This window comes from Anarrhichthys ocellatus, unplaced genomic scaffold (assembly GCF_004355925.1).
Source record: "Anarrhichthys ocellatus isolate YVR2014 unplaced genomic scaffold, GSC_Weel_1.0 scaffold42, whole genome shotgun sequence".
NCBI lineage: Eukaryota > Metazoa > Chordata > Actinopteri > Perciformes > Anarhichadidae > Anarrhichthys > Anarrhichthys ocellatus.
In genome coordinates, this window is record NW_022280072.1 from 2,075,574 (window position 1) to 2,097,035 (window position 21,462).

The window sequence follows — 21,462 nt, forward strand, 5'->3', positions numbered from 1 at the left end:
GTGTGTGTGTGTGTGTGTGTGTGTGTGTGTGTTGGACCTCCTGGGAGCCCTGTGGGCATGCTCAGTCCAGTGCAGTAAACAAACAAGGTAGTGAACAAACAGGAAGGAGTGTGATCGGAGAGATGCGTCGTCGTTCTCCACTTACAGCTTGATGATGTGCGGGTGTCTGAACAGTTTGAGGTTCTGGATCTCTCGTTTGATCTTCCCGACGACATCGAGGCTGCGGATCCTCTGTCTGTTCAGGATCTTCACCGCCACTTTATGGCCCGTCAGCTGATGCTCACCGACTGAAGAAAACAAAAGAATACAGACGTGTAGAAGCAGAGTTCTCCAGAGCAAAGTCGTATGTTCAGGAGAAAAATACTGAGATAAAGAAGTGGTAAATTCACAAGAAATGAACTCACAAATTTACAGGGAAGATACTTGGATATTCTCTCAGATTATAAAGACATTTGTGAGAGAAATGTATCTTCAATGTAAGACTTTATAATCTCAGAGAATATTTCAGTAGTTGTTTTTTTGATTTGTGATTTATTTCCTCGTAAATGTACCACTTTAATCTCAGAGAATTTCAGTTGTATTTCTCTGAAATGTATGCTTAATGTCAGAGAATATTGAAGTATTCTATTTGTAAATTAGTTATTTTTTCTTGTAGATTTACCACCTTAATCTCAGAAGTTCTGACTATTAGCACGCTCCCCCGGCTGTGAATTATTTTACTTTTATTTACCTACAACGGCCCTGATGCACCTTTTTAAAATGGAATGATTTCCATGATTCTTGAAGCTGTTTTGAACTCCTTGTTCATTGAGTCGTTTCTGTTTTGCTGACTGTGTTCTCGTGAGTGTTTCTCTCTTAGAATAAAAGATCTAAACTATGAGAATTATATAAAGATTAAATGAAAATGGTTGTCTTTGATTAGGGTTATCAGTTATGAAGCGTTGATATAAATGAACTCGCACACAGGGATCACCCTGAGACATAGCATCAGCAGTAACACTATTATCACGAGCTACATAAGGTATTTGTCCCTCAAACTGCGCACGCATCATACGGGCTGGTTGAGCCTGTTAAAGGCTCACAAGGTCACGCAGAGTGAAAACTGAAATTATAACCTTTTGATAGCAATGCAATGCGCTAACACACCGCGCTATCTAGCTGTGTTTATAGAGCATACTGTCCGTTAACGTGAAGATCACACGGTGGGTTTCGGGCAAAGCTGTGCGCGTCACAGACGTCCTTTTACGCAACACGGAGGCACCGTTATAAACGGTGATTATGTGACAGCTCACTGACAGCATGCAAGTACTACCGTCCGTTGAAGGCGGGGGGGGGGCATACTTCATATCTCTCCAACTGACGCACTCAAACGTTTCACGTTAACATCGGTATGACACAATAAATCGTCACTTAACTCTTCACTTTCCCGAAGGTTCCCACTCCGAGCGTGTCGCCGAGGATGTAGTGGCCGATCTTCACCCTGCCTTCGTGTTTCGGTTGTTGCCGCTCTGCCATCTTCCTCCGTTAACCGACGGCTGGGCTCAGTGTGTGTGTGTGTGTGTGTGCGTGTGTGGGTGTCTGCCTACGGGAGCGCACGGAGGGGCGGGGCACTACACTTCTGTCACAGCTCGACGCACTGTCGGGTTTTACGGTGAACACTGGCAGAAGAATGTGACAGATTTCCTGTGGTTCTTTTTATTCATCTGTCGTAAAGCAGCCTGTGCGGTAGCCTATAACCGGGTTTTTCTTCTGCCACCGACCCGGTGTTGCGTCGAGTTTTGCTCCCCGGTCCATTGCCTGCCCTGATATACTGTAGCCGACCTCCAGCAGGTCACATTCATCCACACAACCAGCCCGACATGCTGTGAGCAGCACACGAAGTTCATTTCGTACATTCACTCAAGTAGCCTACTGCACCTCACTTACAATGTTGAGGTATTTGTATTTGTACTATTTTTAATTTTATACAACTTTATACTTCTACTACATTTTGAATCCAATATTTTAAATATGTATTTTCTCTATATTATTTCGACAATTTAAGTTATTTGTTACTTTGCACATTTAGATTATTAATAGAAAAAAATATATATATATATATATTATTTTTTAATTTACGATTATATATATATATATATATATAGGCTACTCTGCAGTACAATTAGCTCCACGTTACCAGTTGTAACGTACACATGAATGCATCACTAATTGATCTATTATATGTATATTATTCTGAAATTGGCCATTCTGCATAATGAGAGCTTTTACTTTCGGTACTTTAAGTATATCTTGAGCTAATACTTCTGTGCTTTTACTTAAGTAGTCGTGCAGGACTTTTACTAGTACGTGTATGACATTGTAATATATTTACTTGAGTAAAATATTTTTTTTAAAGTAAAAGTACTTCTTCCACCACTGGCTCTGCCATATATTATAAGACTGAAAGACAGCAACTATCATTTGAAATTGTGGAATGAAATGTTGGCAGAAGAGCGATGCATGACGGGGTTTCTGTTGTTTTTGTTTGTTTTGGGTTTTGAAATCATTGTTCGTAGCCGAGGCCCTCATATCAGAGTCAGGTGTCCCCTGTCTTTATCAAACCGGTCTGTCAGGTCAGTAGCTTCATTCTTATTCTCACAAATAGGTGCGTCCCATTGTTTCAGGGCCTTCCTGAGTTTATAAAAAAAACAGGTGACTAACAATGTATTCAAAAGCGTCAAACTGTTGATCATCTTCCATAAATAGTTTTGAACAGACTGGGCTGATACAAATAGGAAGTGTACTTCATGGATGAGATGAGACGCAAACGAGATTGAAAAGAGTTGTTCATGTTGAACCACTAGAGGGCAGTGTAGGTTCATGTTATCCAGTCTGACTGCAGCCTTGAATCTGTGGAGCTGGTGCACAAACGTTTTCTTATCAAAGTTAGAAATGAAGCATTGAATCCTGTTTCTTCTCTGGTGAGGCTTCATTTCACCGACCATGAGAATTCCCACTTTCAACAAACTCTGTAGATTAAAGTATATCAATAGTTTGTCTGCATCCCTTTTTCCTGTTCAGAAGTCCTCACTAAACATTCCTGAAGAAAAATGAATAGAAATAAAAATGATGAATCATAAACGTTGACATGTTCTTTTTAAAAGATTGAATACAGTTAAAATAATATGCAAAACAACCACAACATTATGATGTCATGACAATACAACGTCACAAAAAGAGAAGAATAAAGGAAACTAAAACAAACAAAAATATAAAAAAAATATATTACTTTTTTTTTAAATAATACAAAATAAAATGAATAGGACTCTTCAGTAATTTCAATAATTAGGTTGGCACTAATGATACATGTATAAAGTGAAATTAGAGCGTATTGAGTTGTTTTATACTATTCTCAACCCTTTCCTGTTCTGCTGCTTTTTAATGGTTTGGAGCAACTATTCTACACAAGAAATTGGCTTTGCAATGTCATTTATTTGTAGGAAACATAGATTCGGATAACTTTTAGCTTTCTATGGGCACTGGCAGCAAGACACAGTTTATTTAGCATCTTTTTGGAGTTGTTTTCTGTCTCTTTGTAGTTTGTTTGAACCCTTTATCACAGTCATCATGAGTCCCTTCGTGGTTTCTGGGTGCATCTTTGCAGCTGTTTCTGCATTTCTTTGCGGTTGTCTTTGGTCTCTTTGTGGTCGTGTTGAGTCTCTCACTGGTTGGTAGTGTCTCTTTGAGTGACATTTTGTAGTTGAAGGCTTCACCAAAGCAACATTCTTGTATGTGAATACAGAGATCTGCTTCTGATACTTAAAATGAAATCTGTCAGCATGAGCTGATGAAATATGCTGTTACATTTACTGTAAAAAAAAAAAAAACACGGATATCTGCGTCTCTTATATTGAGATAACTACTCTGAAGCGCTCCGCTGGGGGCGCGCTGCAGCCACCGCGCGCGTCGCTCTCCAGCACTGAGAGAAAGTTTTCCACGCAGGGGGAACGGGATGGAGGCGATTACCCACCGCTAGCAGCAGAGGGAAGAGGGCTGAACCTCGAAGCCGCCGGGGGAACTTGAAGAGAGCAGAGAGGAGGAGGAGGAGGAGGCGGAGGAGGAGGAGGAGGAGGAGGAGAAGGAGAAGAAGGATTGATATAACGAGGGGCTCTCGATGCGCAGCGCAATTCTCACTCCAAGTCCTTTTGAGCCAAGACCGATAGCGCGCTGCAGGCTTTCCCCCATTCATCTCGAGCGCAGAGAAACTTTTCTTTTCTCGCATATATACATTTATTCACTTTTTTTTTCAAAACGAGAAACCGCACGAGACGTCCGAGTTGGGAAGTTTTTAAATTCCGCGTTGAATTTGCATGACATTTTCTTCTTTAAAGGACACTTTCCTCGTTCCGCCGCGTGCTGCGGGATATTGAGCCGAGAGTCCAGGAGGGGGAACTTCTCAAATGCAAAAGTACATGTATGAGAAAGCGATGGCCCAAGAGACAAGGAACGGAGGAACCTCTACGTTAAACAACAACAACGGCGTCGACAACAGCAAGAAGAAGCTGCTGATAGCGCTCGACATCTTCTGTCTTCTGCTTGGTAAGTTTATACATTCATGTAGTGCTGTGTGCGCGTTTGTTATAATATCAACTGTTTACTTCTTTGGAGAGGGGGGTGCCTCACACCAGCTGATTTACGCTTCAATAGTCTTTAAAGTTCAAATAAAAGCGGTATAATAAACAGATTAAATAGACCCGCGCTTTCTAATGGTTGGCAGTAAACGCTTTATCGTTTTAAAAGTATTGCCTGTTATCTGTCAACACAAGACAACTTCATTTCTTATCCGGCTCCAACACACACCGCCCCGAACACAAAACACTCCAAACACTCTGCCGCATTGTCAACAAAATACATAGTTAGTAGTTCAAATAACTCATAATGAAACAACTCGTGTCAGTCAATCAAACACGCAGTTCATGACAGTGTGGATGCAAGTGTTGTCATCACATAATGTATTGGTGATTTCAAAGTGCACAGAGTTGCCAACATGCCTGGATGTTTTCAAGTGTCAACCTGCCCCCTTTTTATCTTGATTTAGTTTTAAATAGCCCCCCATGTGCCCTCATAACCCCCCAGAGGTGCCACTCCAGCTAGAGCTGTCCAATACACACTGACAGTAGAAATCAATGTGTAATTAAGGTATTGATCCAGAGCTGATGAGGCGGCTCTTTGTGTTCCTAACTTGTTATTCCGCTGGCGTCCACATGTGTGCACAGTTCATGTGTATCTGGTTTTGTTTTTTGAAGCTGTTGTCACTGTAGCCCAGTCCTCTTTAGCTCCAGCGGCCCCCCTCCTTTCTCTTCCCCTTTTGTTTCCACTCCCTCCGTCTCCCCTTTCTCTCTTCTTTTTTTTTTTTTTTTTAGAAAAAGGGGATTATGGGAGTTGCGCTCAACTTCTACACATTCTCTCCCAGAACGCTGCAAAAAAAAAAAATCTCTGGCCAGCTGCCCCTCCTGATCACTCCACTTCAAATTCTCTCTCTCTCTCTCTCCCTCTGGCTTCACTATCCAGCCCCTCTCAGTCCTGGGGGACTGCGTTGGAATAATTGCTTAAGCATGTGTTGTGGCAAAAGGAGGGGGGGTGATGCCTCTCCAGTCTGTACAGAGATGGAGAGGCTGACCGGGTATTTAGAGGAGCAGGTGGGAGCCACACAAACAGCTTTTTAACACGGAGAAACTGAGGCAGCAAACGGTAGTGGTGAAAATCTGCCACACAGGAGCAGAATTTTATCACCCAGGATGTTGCAACCCCCCCCCCCCCCCCCCATCCCACCCCACCCCAAAAAAGTGCTGTAGTAGTAGAAGCAGATCTGCTTGCAAAGTTTTCCAGTAGTTTTACGTCAGTTTGCTCATTAACAGAACCTCAGACAGAGATGCGCTGTTTCATCTGCACCCATATAAGTGCAGATGAGCTGTGGCGCATGTGGAGTGAATTTCCTGCATAAACCGACTTCCTTCTCTGGTTAAAATAAAAAAATAAAAAAGCTGCTCTGATGGGAACACACACACACACACCCACATGCATGTAAACACACAGACGCAAATGGTCCTTTGTCATGCTAAACTGCAGTCTGGCAGCTCGGTGGTGATTGGTTGGCCCACTTTAGTGGTTCTGCTTGGGGGGGGGGGGGTTAGACATTTGAGTGGAGGGACAGAGGGGGATAAAAGAGAGGAGGAGAAAGGTGGTGGGGGGTTTATTATCAGGGGGTCCTGGATGAGGAGCGAGGAATGCGGGTGTGTAGAGGACTCAGAATAATCCTCTGTTGTGTGTGTGTGTGCACCCATACAGCTAGTTAATGCATAAATATCTCGTTACCGTTAATTAGTTTCTATCTGCCAGCTGGTAGACTGACACCTTTCTACAGGTGGTCAGTCTGCCTCACACACACACACACACACACACACACACAGGGGGCTAATGACTGTCTGCATAAAGGACATCTGATGGCCATCTTTAATCAAAGATAGTGGTGTTTTCCCTCCTTATGTTGCTTTGCTAATCACGATGCATAAACACAGCAGGATCCTGGATTTAAAAAAAAAAAAAACGTTCCACTCAAACTGCTGAGTTCAACAGCGTTCGATTTTTGGCAGCCGAGGCCCAGGAATCCTCGGCTGCTTTCACTTTGGCTGTTTATCTATTTAGCACACACGCGACCATTAAAATACCGTACACTCGCTATGTGTAACGCAATCTTGTTCAACTATCTTCCAGTTGAAAGAGGATGTACAGTATATTGAGGAAGAACACGGTCAGGAAATCATATAGCTCTGAGCGTGACCTCGCCTAACGCCAGATCTAAGTTTTAAAGCGATTGCAGAGCAGATCCTGTGCCATCAGATCCATTAGCTGCTATAGCATCACAGGCCGTCAGTCACCCCCCCCCCTCATTAAAGCTGGAGAGGTTTGACCTCTACCTCTCCGGGCCTCAGCCACTTCAATCCTCTCCAAATATTTTCCAGAATTTCTCAAATTCTTCATCTGGCTGCGCTGCAGCGCTTTGGCCAAAGATGCTTGATGTGACATCTGGTGCAATATTGGGGAGTGAGTGAACCAGGGGGCACAGTGTGTGTGTGTGTGTGTGTGTGTGTGTGTGTGTGGTGTAGCTCAGGAAAGGGTGGGAAGCGGAAAGGTAGTGTCGGTCGGAGGTAGGTGTGGTCGTGAAATGAAATCCTGTCCTTTTTTTTTCTTTGCCTCACATCCCCCCCCCCCCCTTACCTTCCCTCTCTGCTCCCTCTCCACTTGAGCTTGTCTTCTTAACTGGCTTTGCACTAATGGAGAGAAATGGAGGAGCGTTGGTAGACAAATACTTCAACTTTATTTTTACCGTCACATACATACACATGGAATCTGACCTCTGAACTCATTCTAAACACGAGCAAACTGGTGTCCTGTCTCGCTCAAGGACACTTTGACAGGAGGAGTCTCCTCACAATAAGACGTGTGTAGTTTACTGTATGCTTAGAAACTTATCTGCCCGACAACAACAAGATTGTCTAGAGTGTCTAGTAGAAAACTGTAATCAAAAAACAGGTGGCAGGCCCTCACACCCGAAGCCAAACACGGGCTCCAATCCAAAGCTGCAGACCTTAATCTGAGGGCAAATATTCTCAGGAGTCCGTCTGTTCAGGTTAGAGAGAAGTAGGGGTCGATTCATGTGGGGGAAAAAACATGCTATTCAAGTAATTGATCTTTGCCATTCGAGCATCACTAATTTAGGTGTTATAATGGTCAACAAAACAGATTTCTATTAGTTACCAGTTTGTCACAATGCTTCCAGAAGGAGCACGTATCCATTGAAGAGATGTCAGTTCGCTGCTGGGACAGTTCGCTGCCGTGTGCATGCAGGTGATCCTGGCTGTTTGGATTACAGCTGCTGTGGTAGTGGGCCAATCACACATTGGAATTTATCGCTTGCAGTGATTAGTTGCGAGCAAAACCATATAAATAGTCGATTGCAGGTATCGTCTAACTGCAGAAGTTTTGATACTACTTGATACTGGCTTATTTTCACTGTGTCCCACTGCTGATGCTCCTCGTCAGTCCTTTCTTCTGTTTGTCAGATAAGGTCAAAGGTCAGGTGGTACAGAGCGAGCAGAGCTCTCTGTATGACATTTGCTGCACTCACACATAGCCGAGGGCTGGATGCACGCAGACGTTCAACGGACACGCACGGTCCATCAATTGGACGTCGATATACGATGTGCTATTTACGTCACGATCACATGGCTGCATGTCTGCCTTTGTGTTGTCTGTGGCTGCAGCAGGCGGCCCTGTGGTGTGTTTGTTATATCGCGGCTGCAGGACGAGGCGAGGTTAGGGCTCTTAAGAAGGCGAGGAGGGTCCTCTGGCAGAAGACCATCATTGGATTATGTCATAAGATAAAGATCAGCAGATGTTCATGACAACAGTCGTGGCCTCCAGGCTACTAGTCCTTAAAGAATGCAGGCAGTGTTATGTCTGCATTTCTTGCGTAGACGCATATTTTTTTGTCTGCGTTACATTGTGACGTGTTTCTGCCGGTGAGTTAAATGACAAACCCCGCCTCTCCGGGGCTTATGTCTGCGCAGGGCTGCGATTAGAGGCGTGCGGGTGTGAGCGCGTGTGTCCCGTGGGGTTTATGAGGGCGAGGGGGCGTCATTAGATGGACTCCGCGGACTGAAGGGTGAAGGAGTGTGTGTGTGTGTGGGTAGCATGTGGCTCGGTGTGTACTTGTGTAAGTCCCCATGTGGTTCCCGTGGGCAAGCCGAAGGCATGAGGTCGACTGATGTGACTGTGTCTCTTTACGCCGGTTTGCAAACACAGACACATGCATCCTCTTCTCCACCAACGTCTCCGTCCCAGCAAACAATTAAACGGCACAATAAAAGACTTTAAACTTTGACGATAGATGAACAACAGCTTGTAGTTTACGCTCTGACAACAGTGGTGCGGTAAAGCCTCTGCCTCACTCCTCTTGTCTCTCATCCGTGATTACAGCCCTCTTAGGTAAACACCCTCCGACTGCTTATTTAGATAAAGCAGAATCACCGGACTGCACCCTGCCATAAATTTTTGTTAGCACTGATTCGTGCATGAGTTTAAGCTTGTGTTTGAGCTTTCGGCGGGCGTTGTAAATTAATGTTTTGTGTGTGGGCAATGAGCTCATGACATCACACCCAACTCTTGAGGTTTTCTCACTCTCACACTGTCGTGGTTCTAAGTTCGTAGTAGCTGTCAGTCTGCACAGAGTTGTTCTAAAACCAGTGTCAGAAATGCCTCCAGTACAGCCTACAACTCTGCATTGGTTCAGTGGCGCATGAAGCAAAAGAGAGTTAAAAAAATCATCTGCTGATCTACAGACGTGTCTTTTCAATCTAAGTCTATGGGGGGGAAACCTCTTTAGACCGATCGGCATCATGTGACGGGCCCTGGGAGCTTTTGCCGCTACGGTATCCGTACATCCTTTCCCTCATCCGTACTGCAGATATGCACATCTCTTTTCACAGTGGGATTCAGCTGTTAAAAGATAATAATTATACATATATATATATATATATATACTGTACATGTTTGTTGTAATGCACTGAGCTGAGGAAAAATGGTACATGTCTAACTCTTCATGGTTGAATTGCATGCACTCCTTCTTGCTAACGTGGGATCAGCAGCTTACAAAACAAACAACAATGCTACTAGCATTTAATGTAAATGAGAAACGGAGGCAGCGTGATCTTATACAGCAGCGCTTCATCATAGCCAGCAGGCCCCATTATGCATCTCTCTGTCCCACCACACTGTCCCCGCCTGGGCCCCCTCCCCGCTGTCACACAGGCCCCTCTGTCTGACACTTTCTCTAACTACGCTCTACAATCCTCTGTGTCTGTGTGTGTGTGTGTGTGTGTGTGTGTGTGCATGCATGCTGTGCACATCCAGAGATTGAGGCAGAGGGAAGGGGGGGTTAGGGGTCAGAGAGATTTCACTGTTTCGCTGAGAACAATACCCCCTTTTGATGCATCTCGGCTCGCTCTTTGTTTCGCTAACGAGGACCAACAGGCCGGCGGCAGACAGAAGGTGGATGAAATGGAAAGGGAGGGGAAGAAGGGAATGAGGTAGAGATGAGAGAGTGAGACAGACCCGTCCTCGCTGGCCACTCAAGGGCCCGCTTAATTATCTGTCGGTGGGTTTATGGTTGGTGCTGCTTCTGGCCGGTGTTCGTCGACTGGATTGTTGCCGCTTATCTGCTCAGCTGTGGCCGGTAATCATCTCTATAGCATCTTTATTGGAGCAGGCCTTATCTGTGCACTGAGCCCTGTCCTGTTTACATACAGAGAGAGAGAGAGAGAGGAGGATCCACTTTGCGGTACTTTGCAGAACATTCACACCGGTGCTCTGATTTAGCGCCCATTGTCTTCGGTTAAACGCGGCCCGTGATGTGTGCAGGATGAGGGCAAGGAGCGCAAGAAAGGGAGGAAAGCAAGTTTAATGGGGGGAACGTTATCCAGACGGAGGCGTCAGGTTTCAAAGACTCCACGGCCCTGTCTTCTCCTCGGCCAGGCTTTTGTCCCCGGGGGGGTAATAATGCCATTATGGCAACAACAGAGAAATGCCTAGCCAGCCAGCCTGATCCGGCCTCTGGGCTCCGCTCAAGTTTCCCTTCACCGGAGCAGCTGTGCGTTCGTCCTCTTTTGGCTGACGGTGCGGCCGAGCGTTGATGACTTGTAACTGATCTTTTTCAGATATCTTTTACTCCAGTGGCTCTCAACCCTTCTTATGAAGAGACCCCGTTTCTATCGTTGAGTAAACTGACGACCCCTGACTAAGTGACGTGGTTGAACAGTACAGTTTATGTACAGTTTATGCATTTTGAGCAGATCATGTTCTTTATTCAGGAACTTTGAATACAAGTTTCTATCTGTATTATGTTAGGTTTTTTGTTTTTAATTTGTCAATCATACTTACTTAAATTCACTGTTTTCTTCTCCTTGACGCTTGACCATTGTTCTCATAGACTGTATATGTGGTAGTCGTTGTGACGTCACTCATTGGTTTGTGGACCGCGCTTTTGAAGCCTCGAGTTCAGCATTTTGGTCATCGCCATCTTGTTTTTTTGCAACCAGTGAACAGAAGTGATATTTGGACTGCTTAGCAGTGACGTAGAGACGCTGTATACGGCTCTGGTAGAGACCTGTCAATCACTGTGTAGCCCCGCCCTAAAGCATCCCCTGCTTTATGGTCTGTTTGACTCTAAATGGACCATAATGTACTAAATGATCATCATGCTGTATTGAAGAAGACTTGAAACTAGAGATTGAGACCATAAACTCATGTTTACAATGTTTACTGATGTAATAAATCAAGAGAGAAGTAGAGTCATTTTCTCATAGACTTCTATACAACCAGAGGAGTCGCCAACTGTATACTTTAAAAAAAGTTGTCTTACACCCCCCCGAATTAAAGAAGGCCTCTTGACACACCCCCCCCCACCCACTGATGCTGTGGCGACCCAAAGTTTATTTCCCACAAAACAACGTTGAAACCAACATCTCCTTGAACTGTTCATAGGCTGGTAAAAGTCCCCTAAAGAGTGTCCAAACAGATGCCTGTGTGTAAAAAGATGAATAAAAAAAGGAGGGGACGGGGGGGGGGTATTTATTCCTGTGAATAAAATCTCTCTGAGTAAGCACATGCTTCAGCCAGCGGCCCCCCGGTCGCTGCAGCATTCACACAGAGGGGAGGAGAAAGGACAGGGATTCACTCTGCTGAGCTCAGCCACTCCTCTGTGAGTGTGTGTGTGTGTGTGTGTACATGTGTGTGTGTGTGCGTGTGTGTGTGTGTACATGTGTGTGCGACACATCAGCAGCTCGTGGAAACAAAGAACTGATATCCAGGGCTCGAACACCTGTATCGGTGCACATATGTGCGTGTTTATGAACATGTATTTTTCCTAAACAGTGATTAGACGTATGGATAAAAACTTGGGTCGTTTTTATGGAGCCGAGTTTGTTTATTTGGATTGCGAGAGCATTTTTCTTTCAAGCCCTTTGTGGTCGACAACTCAGAAATGTTTGAGAGAGGCTTTGCTGAAGTTGCCAGAGGAACCACACAGTAATCCACTTTTAACACCCAAATAGCCACACACACACACACACACACACACACACACACAGAGGCACACACTCTCACAGATATAATACAGTGTTACGGTGGCATGTACGCTGCAGTATAATCCTAGATCTGTGTCACATCCCTCACCTTTGACCCTTGGTCCTGTAGCTACTTCCAGGGCCCCGGCTAACCTATGCTCTCTGTTCACAAATGTCTGGAGGGCCACACATGCTCGTGGCTTGTCGTGACCCCCGGATAAAGTGAACCGAGTGGGCTTACAGCGTTGGGCGTGTGCCGAATTTCTGAACATCCGAGGCATCTGCTCGGCAGGCCGTATTTTAAACACCCAGAGGTCACAGCAGTGTTCGAGTTGTTTGTGCCCTCTAAATGTATTATTTTAACATATGTATGAGATAAAACATTTTCATTATGATGAAATCTTCCACTATAAAGATGATACATTTATGAGATTTATTTCCGATTTTGTTATTTTCAGCGCTTGGCACCTCGTCAGTGCCGTGCAACGCGGTATTTTTTGTTTCCGACTGTAACTGCTCTTATGAAGTACGTACTGTTGCATGACATGCGTACTCACACAAACGGCTCCCTTGCTCACCTTGTTTTGGCAGAACAGTGTCCACCAACTAGTGGACCTGGACCTGAGCCATTCTCTCTGATCCCTTCTGATCAGATACACTCGCACACAGCACACACACGCTCTCACTGTTAGCACGCACACGCGCTATTCTTTCTCTCTCACACACACAGACACACACAGACAGCGATGACACTGTGACTTGTTGATGGAAGAAGGCATTTATCCAAATGAATGGACTGGAAGACTCTGCTAATGCAAGTAATTGAACAAAGACACTCTCTCTGCCTGTCTGTCTCTACACACATACAGTCACACACAGAGAGTCACACACATATCAAATAACCACAACATAATATCAATGCATACTTCTTCTTTAGCTTCCTTCAGAGTGTCCTTTAGTGACGTAGGTTATGTTGCAGGGTGTGTGTGTGTGTGTGTGTGTGGATGTGGAGCCTTAACTGATAAAAGTACGTCAAAGGTTTCCACAAGAGACTGGGATTGGCCTGAAAATGGACGAGTGAAGGATCCAGGTTTCTCTGTCATAAAAACACACACACACACACACACACGGATCAGGTTGGTTCATGGTTTGTGGCGAGATGCATAGAATAGAATAGAATAAAATTACCATAAAAATACATAGAAATTATAAAAAAAATATGAAGAAAATGTCAGAAAATTAGCTAAATTGTCAAAGGAACTATGACCAAAGAATAAGCTAAAATAAAAAAATGTTGTGACTTAAGACATAAAAAAAGGTAAAAGCACTGAAGTTTGATGAACAGCCATCCTCTGAGCTGAGCTAAGCCACTTAATCCCCAACAGCCGCCTGAATTGTTGCAAAGCAGTGAGAAGAAAAAGCATAGAAGAAGAGAAGACAAAGTCTGATTGATAGACCGGCCAGTCTATGGAGTCAAGTCCCCCCAGCCTCTCCGCCCTCTCTAACCTTCCTCTGAATTCCTGGTCGGGACGGGCCACATGGTGTATGCTTGAGAGACAGGAGGAGGAAATCCTCCATTAGAGGAGGCCACAATACGTCTTCCTCTGCCCCGCTCCGCCTCCCATTCACCTCTCACACACTGACGGCTGCCTCTCCAGCTCGCTCGCCATAATCACGATATCATTCTAATTCTGATCCTCAAAGCCCATTAAAATGTCAATAGAAACCCAGAGAGGGAAGCGAGCCACCAAGTCGTCTCCCACGGACACGCAGGTATTACTGCCACGTCATCGGGGGGGAATTAACCTTTTAAGCGACGCAGAGCGTTAGCCGCCTTAAGAATAGCTATTGTGTCTGGTTCTGGCAAGTACAGTCGGTCTTAAGATAAAGAGAAGATAATAGATCGCTGATCCTATAACCCTGCAGGACAGAGGAACTTTGGGCTTAACATTTAATGAGCACTGTTGAAATACAAGAAATTGCAAAATCCTAACAAGTTCTAACTATGTATTAAGCAGCTAAAAGAAACGCATTTCTTTGCTTTATGTCTGTGAAATCATGCTGTGTTAGTCCTGCTAATCTAGGAGCTCACTCGCTATACCAGATTTAACTCCAAAGCTAATCGAACGGGCTCCGGCTGGATAATCTCTCTCTGACACAAACAAATCCACACACTCACGCACACAGCTACGTATGTCAACTTGCAAACATATGCACGCAAACCATATGTACGAACACACACAAACTTACGTTTGTACCATGATTTTTTTAGCAGGCAGTTGAGGGTGAAAATAAGTACACCGCGCACACACAAAAGCCCGCCATTACCTCCGCATCAGCCAAAGGAAAATACCTCTCTCTCTCTCTCTCTCTCTCTCTCTCTCTCTCTCTCTCTCTCTCTCTCTCTCTCTCTCTCTTCCTTTACAGACATTCTCTCTCTCTCTTTATCGGACCTGTGGTCAGTAGTCTTTAGTGGTCTGCAACGGTTCTCCTTGTACACTGAAAGAGAGAAATGCATAACGGGATCCGATAAGACAAATAGAATTGTTCCCCAAATTCTCCAAGCCACCCACTTAGGATGTGTGTGTGTTTTGTTTTTTTCCTCCTGCATTCCCCAAACTTTATTTCCCTTTCTTTGAGGCTCCAACTATTCTCAGACGCCTGTTTATGCCGTTTTAAAAGCATTTAAAAGCTCATACGGCTCATTGGTCCTAAACTTCTCCAGGAAGGCAAGAAAAGATATAAACAAAGGGTGAAAATAGTTTGACATGATGCAGAATTGGGCATTTAGTTTCCTCTGTGTCTGTAGTGGAAGTAAAGTAGAACAGTTTACAAGCAGAACAAAGGCCAGTTGCATAGAAATAGACCTCGTCTTTGTCCTAAATATAACTTTAAGTCAGACTTGCTATAGACATTTCAATTATCTTATAGCATAAAGCTTCCCTATGCGTGACTAATGTAAGGCTGACTTAGATACATAGCTTAGATAGCTTGTCATGCAATGCATTATGGGTGAGATGACACCACACCAAATATGGGAGAAAATAACAGAAAAAGGTAAACAGCATAGGTCCACGGGTCAAAAAGGCCCAAAAAGTTATGGATAAACGGTTAAAATAGTTATAAATAAAGTTAATGGATAAATAAATAGTTTGCTAAAAGTTAGCTTCAAGTAATAGATACATTGTTTAGATAGTTAGTTAGCTAAAAGTAATGGTTAACAGTTGACAAAGTTAGCTAGCTGGGGGAGGGGTGGCTCACTGTCCTATCTCACATGAAGTCAGTCTTAATACTTGTGCAACAGGAAGGCTTACTTAGTCTAGATCAGTCAAAGACTAGTTTTAAACTTTATTTCACTGGTCCCTGGTGCTTCCCCTTCTTCAGCGAGGGTTTGAGAGTCTCAGCCGTCGCTCGATGTCACTGACCTCATGACAGAGCTTGTAAAATAGTTGTTTTTTAAATCACTAACGCACCACAGGCCTTTGCCAACAGCCCAGCCCACCTCTTTCTTTTTCTCCCCTCTCTGTTTTGTATCTCTCCCTCCTCTGACACTCCCCCCTTCCTCTCTCTCTCTGGGTCAGCGGCTCCTCTGAAGGGGTCACCGGCTCTTTATCCCGCTGCCATTAAAGAGGTCATATTTCTTCACACCGCCGTTTGCGGATGAGGCTCGGACGGTTGGAGCTGGAGTCAGTTCTAACTTGTGCCGGGAGGTTCGTGGACTGATTGTGGTATGCCCACATACCAGGCCGTTTTCAGGGAGATGGCATGGGAGGGGGGTGATATCTCAAGGCTGGGCAGCGGCAGCAGATAGAGTCTTTCATGAATTCTCAATAGATAGTGTTGAGGTGCTCAATTGCTCGCTCTCACTTTCCTCTGTCTGTCTTTCAGCCGGTTAGCTCCCGAGTTTCCCACCGTGTTCTCTGATGGGTTTAGCCTTTTTAAGCAACAGTTTGCGTGTGTGTGTGTATTTCCCATGTCTGTTAAGCCCATGACCTCCTTTCACTTCGCCTCATTAGCATGTGAATCCCCCCCCACCCCACCCTCTACAAGTAGGCCAGAGTGGAGGGACGGAGAAAGTGAGATTGGCGTGAGAGAAAAACGTGATCCGATTTCAGGAAAGTGTTTAACCTTCAGAACACATCTTGTAGTTAAGGTGTTTTTAGGTGTTTTGAGGTGTAAACTGTACCAAAGTTCACTGGGGCGTTAAGCTAAAAGATAGAAACAGGAATATTGCCCCTGTGAACTGGCTCACCCAAAGCTAACCCTTCCTGTGTGGTTCTCAGACACCACCAAAAGCCTCCTGGTCCAGCCCTGGCGCTCCACGCTGTTTGTGCAGGTGTCGGCCTCACTGATCATCCCATCTGCTGCCCTCTGCCAACCACTGGGGGGGAGGAGAGAGAGAGAGAGAGAGAGAGAGAGAGAGAGAGAGAGAGAGAGAGCCTGAATTATGCTAAAACAATAGAAAAATGCAAGAAACTATTTGCGCCATTTTCAGTGGCTTTCAGCTGCTTTGTTCAGACGAAAAATAATTTAAATAAATAAGATAAAAATTAGCAAGAAAGAAATCACATTTTTTTGTGAGTTTTATCGGTTGTCCTCTCCGTCTTCCGTGTCACCGTTTTGTGTCCTGTACAGAGTCCATTTGTCCACTTGTGATAGTTGTTTTCTTGCAGTATTTTAACCAGGTATATGTCTTGTTTGTACATTTTCTTTAGTATAATTAAGATTACACAGACACAGCAGCAAACAACTCACAGGTAAACAGTATCCTAGAGGCTTTTGTAGAGATTTGTGTACGTTTATTCCCAAACCACTGATATTTTATGACATTTCTAGAATATATGTGAGCTGTGACAACCACATATATTAATGCAAACAGAAGGATAAACAGCCGTGTTAGTGTGGACATGGACTCATTAAAGTGTGAGCAGTTGTCACAGTGTGGATGTTTGAGGAGCCTGTGAGAGCCTCGAGTGTGTCCACAGGAATGCATAAGAAAGTGTGTTTTGAGGTCTCACTGGCGAGACGACGTCCACAGTTCTCAGCCGCATTGGAGAACGCTCATGTGTTGATTTCTGACCCAAATTTCAAAGAAATCCCTGTGATGTGATGAGGCCGACCACACGAGCCGCATGTGGGAGCAGTTTCTGTGCAGTGTGATGGGTGAATGTATACGTTGGTGTGTCAGCGTGTGGGTCTTCACGACGCCTTCGTGTCTTGAGCTCTCCCTCTCTCTATTTATGAGCGACTACTACGGCCGTATACCTTTACGCACGCCAAACGTGCTCTCATGCGAAGAATGTTTCCAGAGTCGGGTGGGCTTAGTTGTTTTCTTTGTTATTCGCACATTTTGAAATCCCCAAAGGAAAGTCCCTGCCAGAGTTTGCACGCCTGTATTTGTGGTACTTTGATTTGGAGATATGTATTTATCTCCCCATCATCAGAATAGAACGTGGGTGCGTTGAACTTCTAACACTGCTTTCAACATGTCCATTTGTGGTTGGACAAGCTCCTCCAGATAGACCTGTCACAACTACTTCTGTTTACGATATATCGTCCGAGAAATAATTCCGATAAACAATATTATTGTCATTTTAAGACCGTTTTATGCCACTAATATCATGATAATATAATAGCATAATAATGCAAGCGCAGACGATGGGACGAAAGAAGCACAACCACGAATTAAATCAAAACGTGTCTCAACATTTATTTCTTTTCAATTGGCTTAGCATAAAGACTAAGAACAGAGGGAAACAGCTAGCCTTACTCTATCCGAAAGTAATAACATCTGCCTAAAAAACCCTCAAAAAGTCAGTAATTAACATGTTGTATCTGATTTTTTTTTTTAGACCGCGGGAAGTAGGAAAGTATCGATACACTTGAATATCGCGATATTGTGTTTTGTCACACTTTGTTCATTCTCAAAAACATTGTATTGGTTTTTAATTAATACTTTACATGCAAATATTTTTAGATTTCAATTGTAAACTTTCTTTTACTCAGATTTTATGCGTAGGGTGTTGTGTTCTTGTCAGTTTTCCTAAAATTGACCCCTAAATAATGCAGTGTAAGGCCTTGCTTACTGTATCGCGATACAATACATCGTAACACGTTCTTGCCAATACAAATCCCTGTTGTCAGCCTCTATGCTAAGCTAAGGCAGGTTTATTTATACAGCACATCTCAGCGACAAGGCAATTTAAAGCGCTTTACATAAAACATCAAAAGACAAAGTGCAAAAGAAACACTTTATAAAACATTATGTTAATATTTTAAAGATTTCCACTTAAGCGCCAAAAGACAAACAAGCTAAAATAGAACCAAACAGTGCAGCGTAAGAAATTATTGAATAAAAGACAACAGCTGACCTGCAGTTTCAGCTAACTGCTTCACACAAGTGGTTTCTGTCGAAAAAGACGCTCTACCTGAAAATGCCCCCCCCCCATCCATAACATTCAAGTTCTCCCAATGTGTTGACATAGTGTACTGTGTTGGTGGGAGTCTTTTGTCTCCAGTAGACAAGTCCAGTGGGACCCCGAAAGTCCTGAATGCCAGTGTGTATTTGCTCTGTCAGGAGGAGGGGGGGGTCTCCTAATGCTGAAGAATAAACCTCAGGTCTCTATAGCTTGCTGTCAACAGCAGCAGCAGGAGGCTGTTTGCTGAGCAAACGGCCTGATTTAATGTTAGCATGACACACACACACACACACGTGAAGGACTTTTAAAGTGTGTTTTAATGTCATGTTCTTTCTCCAGCTTGCAGGTAAGTGGAGTTAACTGTATGATTCCCTGTATTAGCTGTGTCTGTGAGTCGGCCTTACGTATGTGATTGTGTGCGTGGGTTCACACATGCATTCATGTGCGTGTGTGTGTGTGTGTGTGTGTGTGTGTATGTGTAGCTATGCTGCCCAGCCTGGTTCTGCACCGCTCCTCTATCCGTCCGTACCAGAGGGGTCTCTACTGCAGCGACTCCAGCCTGAGACACCCCTACAAGAGGAGCACCGTCTCCTCCTCGGTGCTCACTGCTGTCGGGTTGACACTGCCCGCGGTGTCTGTAAGTCACCACCCCCCCCCGCGCACACAAAGAGCACCAGGCCTTGGGGGTGAGGGGGGATCTCTGAAGGCAGAAACAGGGATGGCTGACGGTTCATGATGGTGGCTGTGAAAGGAGCTCAGAAAAGTTAACTCTGAAGGCAAAGTTTGTTATTTTTGGTGCTAGTTGCATCTGATTTTGGAAACCTACTCCTTTGCTCTAAGCTGACCCTACGTGCCACCCTCAAGCCACACCCACTTCTGCCATATCCCATGACCCCTGGTGCCAGCGTGCTCCTTGTGCTCCTCTCTGTTTATGTCCGTGTCACTGACCTTTTTTGCTTTCTGTCTTCTCTCTCTCTCTCTCTCTCGCTCGCTCTCTCTCTCTCTCTCTCTCTCTCTCTCTCTCTCTCTCTCTCTCTCTCTCTCTCTCCGCTCCCCTCTTCTATTTTTTTCCTTGTGTCCTCTGTAGCTAGCCTGCCTTTCCTGATCATTGAGACTAGCACCATAAAGCCGTACCAGCGTGGGTTTTACTGTTCGGACGAGTCCATCCGCTTCCCCCGAAAAGTGGGAGAAACCATTAGCGACGCGGTGCTCTGTGGTGTCGGCATTCTTATTGCCATCTTCTCTGTAAGTCCACTTTCTTACACCTCCCTTTGTATGCTGCTTTTACTCCAATTTAAAGCCACTTGTTTTTTTTAACTCTTCGCCCCAATAAGTCATCCTCACTAACATAGCCCCTTTTAATTAAAACAAAGTTTGAGTGATTTCTTATCATGCAGCGTTTTCTAAAATACTCCAATCTTCTGCAATGAATGTGCTCTATGTGTCCTACCCTTTTCATTCTGTGATGTTTTTTAATGTTTGAGTCATCAGAGCCATTTTTGATGGCCTGTTTTTATTACTCCGCCAACCGAGTTAGCGGTGGCGAGAGGCCCCCCCCCCCCTCCAACCCAAAGCGACATTTGTGTGCTGACGCATGCGTGCCAATCGTCGGAAGACATTTTACGGCCTCCCGGTCCATTCTCATACCTCCCACTCGTATCCCTGCCGCCCCCGGTCTCCGTGCCCTTTCTGCTCTGAACATTACTTTGGGTGAATGTATCACAGCTCGCTCCTCATTCCCATGACTTGACTCCTGGCTCCCCCAGAGTGGGAACAGCTCCAGTGTAGTGCCAGCAAATTAGAGTGAGGAGGGCGGGGGTGGGGGGGTCAGGGTTAGTGGAAACATGTTAGAATGAGTGCTGCGGTATGAGCATGTCAATTGGTGCCACGTGCTCAGGCGAGATGATGTTTACAGCCCCCCAGACTCAGACGTTGCTCGCCATCAGCTTGGTGGGCGCACACACACACACGTACAAGCTCAGCTCTTCTGCTTATTGGAACCAGGAGACCGAGCTAGTTAGTTCCCTCACATGTTCACGTGTGGGCAAAGCTGGCGTGTCACACACACACAGCTGTGTTTCATCAGTGCCGTCGTCTGCTGCAATGCCGACACCGTTCCTTTTAAGGTGCACGCACATAGGCACGCGTCACCTACGTGCACACACCGCGCACACACTGTGCATGCTCTGGTAGCGGATTCCAGTCGGGGGGGGGGGACGGACGGACTCTTGTTTATCTTTGCTGCAAGGGAAATCCAAATGGCCCTGCTGCTCAGACGTATCTTTTTTTCTTCTGGAAGAAACAAGAGTTAGCAATCGCGAGATGGAAGTCAATGAGCATCGGCGATCCAAATAAACTCCCATCAGGCCAACTATAGCCCTCTGTCGTATACATGACAGACCCTGTCAGCGCTTAGAATAAACCAGACAAACAGCAATAAACCAAGACGGGCCGATAGAGAAGCAGAGGAGAGGCTTGAATGCAAATGCTGACAACCCAAATAAACTTCTCTGTCATGTATCGGCCTCCTGTGGTTCTAATCTTAAACTCAGATCAAAAACAATTCATTGACAATAGCAAAGAGACACACACACACTTATACACACCACCATGTTTGTTTCTTCTGGCTGTGAGTCGGCCAGCTGACCACCCAACAGGCAGGATAGGTGTGTTTATCAGGGCCTAACAATACATGTAAACACACAAACATCGTGTATTATTAACTCGCAAGATGTGCGCACATTTAAATCCTTAAAGCATAATTTGCATTCAGAGCACTGCGAGGTGTGCCTTGGCTCAGAGATGGGCAGGTAAATATTTTCCTGAGAGATTGAGTGAGAAGGCAGGCCGGAGACTGAAGCCTTGTGTGTGTGGAAGGGGGA

At 44.9% G+C, this 21,462-nt stretch overlaps 2 protein-coding genes across 3 annotated transcripts in view; one reads left to right on the forward strand and one right to left on the reverse strand.

The window, feature by feature from the left end:
- Positions 1–1,626, reverse strand: part of prkaa2 (protein kinase, AMP-activated, alpha 2 catalytic subunit) — a 9,834-nt gene extending 8,208 nt beyond the window's left edge. Inside the window, exons 1-2 of the mRNA XM_031868485.1 lie at positions 1,416–1,626; positions 146–287 (exon numbers count right to left, since the gene is read on the reverse strand). Coding sequence (XP_031724345.1) covers positions 146–287; positions 1,416–1,515 — 242 coding nt within the window. The 5' untranslated portion in view covers positions 1,516–1,626. The remainder of the gene's footprint in view (positions 1–145; positions 288–1,415) is intronic.
- A 2,395-nt stretch (positions 1,627–4,021) lies between these two features.
- plpp3 (phospholipid phosphatase 3) overlaps positions 4,022–21,462 on the forward strand; it is a 29,688-nt gene continuing 12,247 nt past the window's right edge. The window contains exons 1-2 of one of the 2 annotated variants that reach the window (XM_031868305.1): positions 4,022–4,578; positions 19,063–19,217. In XM_031868305.1, the coding sequence (XP_031724165.1) occupies positions 4,440–4,578; positions 19,063–19,217 (294 nt within the window). In that variant the 5' untranslated portion in view covers positions 4,022–4,439. Of the gene's footprint in view, positions 4,579–19,062; positions 19,218–19,667; positions 19,826–21,462 lie in introns of both variants that reach the window. The other variant, XM_031868304.1, reaches the window with a different exon arrangement.